At 42.0% G+C, this 10,178-nt stretch overlaps 1 protein-coding gene across 2 annotated transcripts in view; it reads right to left on the bottom strand.

Moving 5' to 3' along the window:
* The window catches only part of LOC105566759, a 47,064-nt gene that overhangs the window by 22,983 nt on the left and 13,903 nt on the right, over positions 1-10,178 (bottom strand). For both annotated transcript variants that reach the window (XM_012021019.1, XM_012021018.1), the window contains exons 7-15: positions 8,296-8,547; positions 5,872-6,138; positions 4,183-4,514; positions 3,458-3,998; positions 2,838-3,244; positions 2,567-2,696; positions 1,994-2,452; positions 1,739-1,909; positions 915-1,046 (exon numbers count right to left, since the gene is read on the bottom strand). In XM_012021019.1, the coding sequence (XP_011876409.1) occupies positions 915-1,046; positions 1,739-1,909; positions 1,994-2,452; positions 2,567-2,696; positions 2,838-3,244; positions 3,458-3,998; positions 4,183-4,514; positions 5,872-6,138; positions 8,296-8,547 (2,691 nt within the window). The remainder of the gene's footprint in view (positions 1-914; positions 1,047-1,738; positions 1,910-1,993; positions 2,453-2,566; positions 2,697-2,837; positions 3,245-3,457; positions 3,999-4,182; positions 4,515-5,871; positions 6,139-8,295; positions 8,548-10,178) is intronic.

The following is a 10,178-nucleotide window of genomic DNA, read 5'->3' as shown; positions in this document are numbered from 1 at the left end:
CTGGATGGTGGTAGGCTTGTTGGCATAGACTTTACTCTTCAAATGGCCCCAAATTGAAGAGTAAAGTCTATGCCAACAAGCCTACCACAATCCAGCAACTCAAAGACGAAATTTCACGCCACATTGAAGAGATTCAGGAGCAGTTGTGTCGAGATGTGATAGCAAATTTCGATAAGCGGATTGACGTGTGCCGCCGGAGCCGTGGCGAACATTTGGCGGACATTATCTTCCATACTTAATTGTAATGGCCTACCAAACATGTTCTATTAAAGAAATTTTCATTTTTGTACACCACCGATTTTTAATTCACGTTTAACATCATTCCTTCTTATTGAAACACCCTTTATGAGAAAAAGAAAACCTACTAAAGAGTCATGTATAAGAACAATTAAAGAGTAATTTTACAGTTTTTAGGAGTAGTTAACACATTCCAGATTCTTTAAACGGAGGAAAATACAGGGAAAAGAGTAGCACGCAACGTGACAAACTTTAATACACAATTTAACAAAACGGTACATATAAATCTTATTTGTGTTACAAGAACACAAGATTTTTGTATGTCCTTAAGAGTAATTGATGTTATATGTATATATTAAAATGTATAAAAGAGTAAAATATAAGTTTTAGTCTTATTAAAACGGTACGTTTGAAATGTTATTGATAATACAGGAGAGGTGGCAACATTATAATTAATGCAAACTTAAATAAAATTAAACAAGTTATATTTCATGCGCTTATACAGTATTTATACGCATACAAGACGTGCAAACTTAATAAAATCACTACCTACGAGATAAAGCTAAATGACGGATAAAGCGTATAAGGGATAAAGTAAAAACTGTGCTCCAAAAGCATCTACATAATGTTACGGATATGGGACACTGTATTGCAAGCATTAGTAAGAAGATACGTACGAGTTCTGTAGGAATTGCGCCATTGGATCTTACAAAAGTATTTTCAGCAAGTATAAGCTGCGCTTGCGAATCTGCAATTTTTCGTAAATCTTCCTCATCATTATCACTATCTTCCGTACTGTCGTCGATTTCCTAGAATATAATCACAATGCATGAACGTTTGATTACGAAACGCGTGACGCCTCCTTGGAAACCATGTAGAACGTTACATAGATACACTACACATACAAGATGCATCGTCCATGAACGAATTAGAGTCAATTACGTTAGACTTTTATTTCTCTCTCTCTCTCTTCCTCTTTTCTGTAGCATTATCAAAGGTAAAGGTTTTTGATTGTATAAATAATGTATTTTTATCTTCGGATTTGATCCATCAATATATAATTGTGCAATGAATAGATTTTGATAGAGAAAGACTATAATTCATAAATTACTCACTATATTCGTTCTATTGCAAGGTTAATTAACGTTTTAATTATTATAATTTATACTACTTTGTTTATTACAACTCGTATAACGAAACATTATGACAAACTCTACATGCAACCAGTACGTAATTACATAACCATATTGTGAAAAATAAAACACTTATATAATTTCTTGAAAAGTTTATTTGTTGTAACCATAATTTAAGACGCCAGATATTGCTTTATTGTAGTGTATCTGTATCGATGTAACGATTGGATATGTATTTGATCAAAATTATAGAAATTGGCACAATATTCAATATCATGAATACATAAACATTATTAATTGCAACGAAGCCTTCTTTAAAGGAAAAATACGGATATTTGATCGAGACAACATAATAACATAGAACCTACATGATACGTGCGAGTCTTAGGCAATGGCGAACAAGCAGGAATTGCGCTTATACTGGATGCGCATTCCGACTGGCTATCGAGAAAGTTTCGATAGTCATCTCCAAAATCCAACAATCGTCGAGCCGTCTCTACATCTAATGGCTCGCTGTAAGGCTCGCTCATATATTTCTCCTACGGACCAACAGATTGATCAATGTAGTTAAAGAAACCACTTTTATAAATTGCGATTGTTAGTGCTATGCAATTTTATATTACCACATAATTGTCCCAGGACTGTTCGGGCAGCGAATTACCAAGACTGTTCATTTCTACGTCACTGTCTATATTCAACTGCTGACCGCTTAGTTCTTTGTTATTCACCATCATGTTCAACATGTCATTATTGTAAGCAAAGTGTCCTTGAGCACAATCACGATCCTCGCCTTCCGTCTCTAACGTGGAAGCAACCGACTTGCAACAAAATAGCCTGAGCGGTGTAGAATTATTGACAAGCGTCCTTTCAACGTGTAATTGTTGATGGACGGTACAGCCTGAGAAAGACCCAGATTTCACGAGTGTCGTCGAACGACTATGGCAGTTTTCTTTCGAAACTATATGCGTTGTGCGAGTTAGATTTGTTTTGCGAGACGAGCGTTGCTGATTCGAGCTGCCGTCGCTTCCCGCAGAATGATGATTGGCTTGCGCACTTTCCGAACTAGATTCACTCTTACGCCCCTAGATAAGCGCAAATGAGTAATTTTTATTATCCTCGATTTGAATTTAATTTACATAACAACTCGCGAGGCACGATATAAAAGATACATTTAACGAGAAGGAAACAGTCCTTACCAAGGTCTTCTTACGCAATCTATTTTTCTTTCTGCGGAATGATATGTTTCTAGCTACGCGATCGTCGGAACATATAAAAGACTCTTCTAATAAAGTGGATGCGGAATTGTTAAACGATTTCCGTGATCCTCTGCAATATAAACGAAAAATTCGATGATAAAAACTCTATTTAACATAAAGCAACATGGATTAGTAACCAATATAGGGTGAAACGTGATTTGCGTGTTTAAGACAACACAGGTAAAATTTATGAAAAATCCAATGTACTTACGCAGCATCGAAGGATACGGATTTGGTAGGTGGAGTTGTGACCAATTGATGAAGCGCAGTCTCGGATATGGAGAACGGTAAAACAGCATTGTTTATCTGAGCTAAAGTGGGATTATCTCCGATTTGAGAGATACACGAAACGCTCCACGGCCTAGATCCTTTCGCTTTTTGTTTCGATCGCATTACGACCTTCGGCGTAGTCTCGTCGGGAGGTATCTCGTTGACGGGTGTTTTCTGGACGCAATCGAGTATCTCTTGTGAAGGGGATTGTGATATACACGCGAGAGCGCCTTCGAATCGGCGGTAGGTCGCGACGCTGCTCTGCAAATCGTCCGACGATACTGATTGTCTTTCCCCATCAGATTCCTCCGTGGTGTATTCACCGCTGGCATCGCAGCTATCTAATGGCTGTAATACACGCGCCGTTATACGTAATTGTGTCATACTCTCTATCTCGTGTTACATTTCCTTGTAAAATCCGCAATAATCTTTACAAAAAAAAATAGTATATAATTTTATATACGTAAGTTTTTACGTCAACTGCAATAACACAATATTTGATACGAAGAAGACTCGAATTAACTCCGTTTCCTTTTCTAGAAGTCTATTGATCTAATTTACCTGCGATCTGCCCTCGTAACTTCTCGATTCGTTCAACTTCAACCATTCTTTCACGCGCGCGTACTTAGCTCGGTGATTGTTCGTTATGTTTTTCTCCTCGAATTCTAACTGTGGAAACGCGCGCGAGGCTGTATGTCTGTCTTCACCGATCAAGTTTTCAACTTCTTTGATCAACCTTTCGATACTTGATTTATCGTTCTTCTTTTCATCATCGCTATCTTTTTGCTGTGCCTTGCGGTCGTCACGTTCCGTTTCTTTCTCGTTACCTAGACTCTTTTTCTGCGCAAAATGCATTGTTTCTGAGATATCGATTCGCGGACTCTCGCCAAAGTCCAGGCGAGTCACAACGTTCGTTCTCCGTTGCTCCGAAACGACCAACGTCGAACTGTTTCGACGAGCAGGAGTGTAAGTCCACTCCTCCTCGGAGGAATCGTCCACCGTGTTGGATGATTCCTGGACTAGTTGACTACAATCTGCCTCGGAGTCGGTGTCCCGATGCTTAAAGTAGTAGATAGCGCAGTTCTTCGACTTTCTGTCAGACCTAAACACCAGGAAACAATCTGATGTCGGTTGTTATTTCGACGGAAGTCGACAAGTTAATAGATAATCAATTCCTGAACAATCACAAGTGTACCGTTGCGAGATAGCGAGGTAGGACAGGAGAGAGAGAGAGAGAGCGAGAGAAAGAGAAGGGGGGGGGAGAGACAAAGAAAGGTGTAACTCACATATTGAATAAAGCAGCCTGATCCGTTGCTCCACGTTTCGCAGGTTCGCTCGTCCGTAGACCGTTATTCGATTTTTCCGTACTTTCGATTTGCACGGTGCTCGCCGCGTCGATTTCGTCGCACGTCCCCTGCATCGCCGCCGTCGACGTCGTTATCGGCACGGTGTCCGGTGTGGGCGGCATGTCGTGTTGTTCGCTGTCGCTCGCTCCGCTTTCCTCGACGTCACCCTCTTCCCCTCGATCCCGCGCGATAGACGTAATGGAACTAGTGGCCTCTCGTTTTGCCGGTTCGTCGGACCTCGCGTCCATCACACACAGCTGACACAATTCATCCTGCATGCCGTGGAAAGCGTGCGTACCAATTATTGATAGCGAGCATCGCACATGCATTATCAGTAAATTCTAGCCCGAGAAGACGATCAATTATCGGACAGGGTTTCTAGAAGATTAATTTCGTCTTTCGTTTTTCGTTCCACGTCGTTTTATTCGGTAGCGAAGCGAATAGTGAAATGATCGGCGAGGAGAGCTATCTAGAGCTATATCTATCGATCAAAGGCGAGTCTTTAAACGACGTGCTAGAGTGAAAGAATAACTTGAGCGCATAGATATCTGTGATTTCACTAGACGCTACTCCGGACGGTCTTTCGCCATCCAAAGACCTGAGATATCTTATGTTTTTGTTACAAATTCGACCGCTACTTTTTGCCGACGTCATCGCCTCCGGCGTACAGACCCGTCGCTGTACGCGCGTATATTCGATTCGTTTTACAGAAGCCGTTCTCTTCTTCGAGACTCAGTCTCGGAGACTTAGTCCACTTGACACATTCGGGTACGCGGCTCTTCTCTAGTCCGCGCGACGTTAAGTGGTAGTAACCGCGCTCTCTTATCTTTCGTTAAGGCTTAGTTTAACTCGTGCAGTTGCGAGATTCCAAAGAGGAAGCACGATTTGCGAGACGTACTTCGCTCGGACACGCTCATCGAGCTCCATTAAGCGTTAATGAAAATTCCCGTCTGGCGTAAGCAATATATACAACGACAATAATTAATTACAGCGAGATCCGCCCATTATCGTTCGCATCGAAAGAATGCCTACGGTACCTACCAGTCTCGGGGAGTTAATAATTTCTACGCGTGAATCGCGCAGCGCTCGAAAACCAGGTCAATGACTTGTAATAGTCGTGTTTCGCGACAGCGGAATGGAGAACAATAGCGGCTGTCGATTCGCGGAACAACTACTACGCAGAACACTTCCTGCCTCGTGCAATTATTCGCAAAAATTGCCAAAGACGGGGAAACGCGCGGACAAAAACTGTGGGGACTTGTAGACTTTTTACGCGCGACATTTCGTAAGGAGCACAAAAGGCTCGTTCATTTCCATCCAAATTTATATAACCGAACTTCTCTTTTTTTTCCCCCCCGTGCCGATATCGTTTCGCGTGATCGAGTCGCTCTTATCTCCCTCAGATTATTCTACATCCTGCTGGGAGACAAATATAACTTCTGCCAGTCGCGTGATCCATTCCCGGCACGATTCCTTTAATATTTCCATAACGGCCACGGCTGCTCGCCGCTCGCCGCGCGATCACGATAGAGTTGCGAGAGGACGGGGAGAGCGTTTCAATTCGCGGATAATGGATCGCGATCGTGAGCGCATAATCGCGTGTTCGCGGCCCTCGATGAATGAACGTACCTCGAAATACGATCCCTCGCCGATGGATTGATTCTCGGAAAAGGCGTCGCTGTCCGACTGGTAGGTCCTCTCATTGGTGACTGGATGGTCGCAGTACGCGGATCTCGGGCGTCTGGCGACGCGCTTGGCGCGTTCGGTACGCGCCGAGCGAGCGGACTGTCCCGGCGATTCCGCTCCGGAGCCGCGTGATCGTCCGCGGCTGAGACGGGGCTGTTTCGTGACTGGTTCCTCGTCGCTGTCGCTGCTGCAGCCGTAAGGCACGGCGTTCTGAAACACGAAATCGGCTCTCATTTACTCGTTGCCCGGCGAGGCTACGTAACAAATTTATTGTTCGCAATATCGCCCGCATCTCTCGTTATCGCGCGCCAAAACGCGACTGTACAGCGAAGGTGGACGCTTCTGCGCGCACGGAGGCCCTCACTTATCTTGTTTTAATAGAGTTATCGCTTACTATCAGCACGATTGTGTCATACGGCGCGGTTGGAATTGATGAGAGAGCGCGAGATGGTGGAGTTATGCTTGGTCGAACGCTTGACGCATTACTGAGTTAACTCTGTCCAAAGACCGGATCTCGTACCTTCGACGGGATACCTGAGGCAGGTCCCACATAAAAGAAAATCTCTCGACGGGCCTTTACAAGTTTAAACAGGTAAAGGGCAAGGTAGGGACAGCGGCTGGAATGGCAGGCTTGTAGAATGCAAGAAAACGTATATGCGCCTTGGCTAATTAATATTCTACAAAATCGATGGTTACAACTCGGCCAGTATTATATATGTTATTTAACTAGGATATAGAAATAGCGCATTCCCTCGTACATTAAATAAATCTTCTGGGTCTATTTGTCTCGCGTCTGTTAATAAACTCTCACAAATTCGTTTTATCAAACTAATTAAATCTCAAATTGAACTTTTCATTTCATCAGCGGTCTCTCTGCTCTGTTTGTCGATGCGTAAGTCATTAAATTTAATGGAAGGAAAGCTTATCTCATTTCGTTAAAGAGGAGTGTCCGCGGTGAGACTCGGAGTATCGTTTTGCTCGGAGTTTTCTTTCTGCGCACACGGGCAACAAATAAAACGTGACGGCCGTGACTACTCGATATACTATTCTTAATGGTCGCCAATTGTGAAACATCTCCGTCAATTGCGACCACTGACAGATTGTTGCTCGGCTCCACCCTTGATTTCCTGGCATCGCCCATTCGCTCATCCTCGTCGATCGATATTGTCCGATGCGTTTTCCCACAAGTTTGAGCTTAATTACTAGAATCGGCACAGAGGGAGAAACGAGATACGAAACGAATGGCGTTTAATAGCGGCGGAGCGCAACGTCCCATATTTCATCTATTGTAATGAATAACGCCTGCATCTAAGCACACGTCCTAATGTAATTGCTAGAATCCTCGCTAAAACGGCTGACATACAGCGAATTCGATTGCTCGCACTAGTGCGCACTAAGGCCTGTGTATACACTGATAAGAAAAATATCTTAATCCAGAAAAATATTACTTTATTCAAGAAAATTATTCATTAGGTGGCTCCTAATAGCTTATTAACCTAAATTAAAAAAGTAATAAACAAATTAAAACGTGCATTTCTTTAATTTACGTATTTATTAAATATCAAGCGGTAGATAATTTTAAATTTGAAAAATTTTAGTTTAATTAGTTTCACTTTAATTAAGATATAAGTTTTACAGCGAAGAAAATTGGATTTCTTATTTGACAAAAACAATGACTTTATTTAATAAATAGTATTTCTCTATCTCATGAAATCTTTAATTGAATGTAGAAAATGTAACGATTTAAATTAATTAACTTAATATAGTACACAGACTTACTTGAAATTTGATATTTTTATTTAAATAGAATAAATATTTATTTGGTAAAAAAATATTTTTAAGTAAATCTACTTAGTTTAAAATAATTTTTTTGTCAGTGTACTCAGTAGTCGAATTGGTGAGACGCCCGTCTAGAGATTAGGGAAGTCCAGGTTCGAAATTGCGAAAATTATTACCTCGGGCTGAGGTAATAATTTTCGCAATAAATTTTCTGTATCAAAACACTGGCCGGTTAATGTCGACTAAAAGGCTTGATTATTGTTATCTGTTACTGGCAACTTGAGGAGATTTCTACGTATAAATTCTTATCATCCTGACTTTATTCAACCCGCAATCACGGGATATCCATTACACTATAGCCTAATTGTACCTGTACCCTTTTCTCTAGGCTCTAGGCAATTGCACTCCGCAACTCTGAATTAAGGAAACTTCGCGGGATAAAAAAAAAGGGTCGTAATTATCTATGAGAAAATTGAATGCCTCCTACTTCATAAGTGTGCCGTTTAATCGCGGCGACTCTTTACATCTCAAGTAAGACATAGAGGTATTCCTACGTGAAAGGTAAGAGACGAATAATAGAACCGTTACCTTATTTCTTATATGAGAAACGAGGGTCTCAATGTGACACTGCCACTCCAAGGCACGTAGGAACAGAAGATGCCAACGTCGCTCCAGCGATCTTACTATTCGCAAAGGCTGCGAGGATTGTTGCTTCTCCTCTCGCTGCTGCTCCTGCTCCTCTTGCTGCTGCTGCTGCTGTTGATGCGTGAAAACTTTGTCTCCCAATTTGACAATCGAACTGACGATACGTCCGTGCGCCTCTATATCTCGTTGGAGTACCTGCGTACAGAAATTCACCCCGCATTCGTTATCGACCTTCGAAAGAGAGGAATTGGCGCGGAAATCGATCGCCGGGGATTTTAATTGATCCTTATGGATCATAGCATCTCACGTCTGGATTGCACAGCCGCGGGCAGCTATTAGAAAACGTAAAGCGTCTAACGAGTAGTTACGACCAACGACACCGATGATGATTAATAACGCGGCGAGGACCGGCGGACACGTTGAACGGTGCCGGAGGAAAGTAAGCGCGGCTTAGAAGCGTGTACCGTGCAAAAACATGAACCGACACCGCGCGCACGCCAACCAGAACGTAAAGGTTAAATGCGCGCGTACAAAAGAAACGCTTAAAATTCTTTATTACTTCCGCGAAGTGAGTCAAGCCGCCGTGCCGACCGATAAGTCCAGGCTCATTTTCTCCCTTTTTCTACTTGACGCTGGCGCGCTCCTCCGGATCTCGCCTTGAAATCTCCTCGGGAGACAAAGGTGTCGGGATATCAACCTCCGTCCACCGTGCTCCGTATTAGCCCACTTTCTCTGATAGATTGCATATGATTATGTGCGATTGTTCTACTTATCTCGCGGTACGACGCGGTCGTTCCGCGAGCAAGTCCGTATCGCAGTTTGCTTTCACGCGGCGCATACGACCGTCTCGTACGACCGACGGCGCTTTTTTTCCCCTCCCTCTTCGTCCGTTTCTTCCTCTCTCGCGTCGCCTCATCTCGTTGTCAATTTCTCATCCCGGACAAAAGGAGCGGCGGAACGACGGCGAGGAACCATCCTCGTTATGAAAGCGCGGATATCTCTCCGACAGGATGCCAAGTGCGTGCGCGCATAAATCAAGCTGCTCAGCGCTCGGACGACTCTATTCGCAGAACCTTGCTATTTCGCTATTAGAATCAGTCCCCGTGGGAATGGAATTACGAGACACCGTGAATTTTTCTCCGCACCCTCGGCACCGCGGACACCTTGCGACGCGAAGGTGCGTAAGGCGTTCAGCGCAAGACTAACTGATAAGCGTGGTTGATCTTACGCTGGTTCGTAGCATCGAATGTTTATTATGTTTTCGTCATTAAATAATTTTACAGTCACTTTTATACAGGCGCAGATATTTCGTTGTACACTTTTATGTCAATCGATTGACGTGCAATCGACAAGGTGATATTATTTTCGGTTTTATGCATTTCACTTTTTCACACAAAACGTTGGATGTTTCGTATCAAAATTTTATTACACTGATAAAAAATATATCTTAATCCAAAGAAATTATAAACAAATTAAAACACGCGTCTCTTTCATTTAGGTATTTATTAAATATCAAACAGTGAATAATTTTAAATTAAAAAATTTTACTTTAATTCTATAAAATGCTTACTAAGACGTAATTTTCACAGCGCAGAAAATTGGATTTCTTATTTGACAAAAACAATGATTTCACACTTAATAAACAGTATTCTCTATCTCGTGAGATCTTTAGTTGAATGTAGAAAATGTAACGATTTAAATTAATTTACTTAATATAAAACACAGATTTACTTGAAATTTGATATTTTTATATCTATTTTATATCTATATATTTTATATTTTTATATTTTAAATAGAATAAATATTAATTTCAACACTGAAAAAAA

The sequence above is a fragment of the Vollenhovia emeryi genome, unplaced genomic scaffold, assembly GCF_000949405.1.
Source record: "Vollenhovia emeryi isolate VEMERY1.0 unplaced genomic scaffold, V.emery_V1.0 DF939142.1, whole genome shotgun sequence".
In the NCBI taxonomy this organism is placed as follows: domain Eukaryota; kingdom Metazoa; phylum Arthropoda; class Insecta; order Hymenoptera; family Formicidae; genus Vollenhovia; species Vollenhovia emeryi.
Note: the sequence above shows the minus strand (reverse complement) of the source record. Positions and strands in the feature narration are given on the sequence as shown.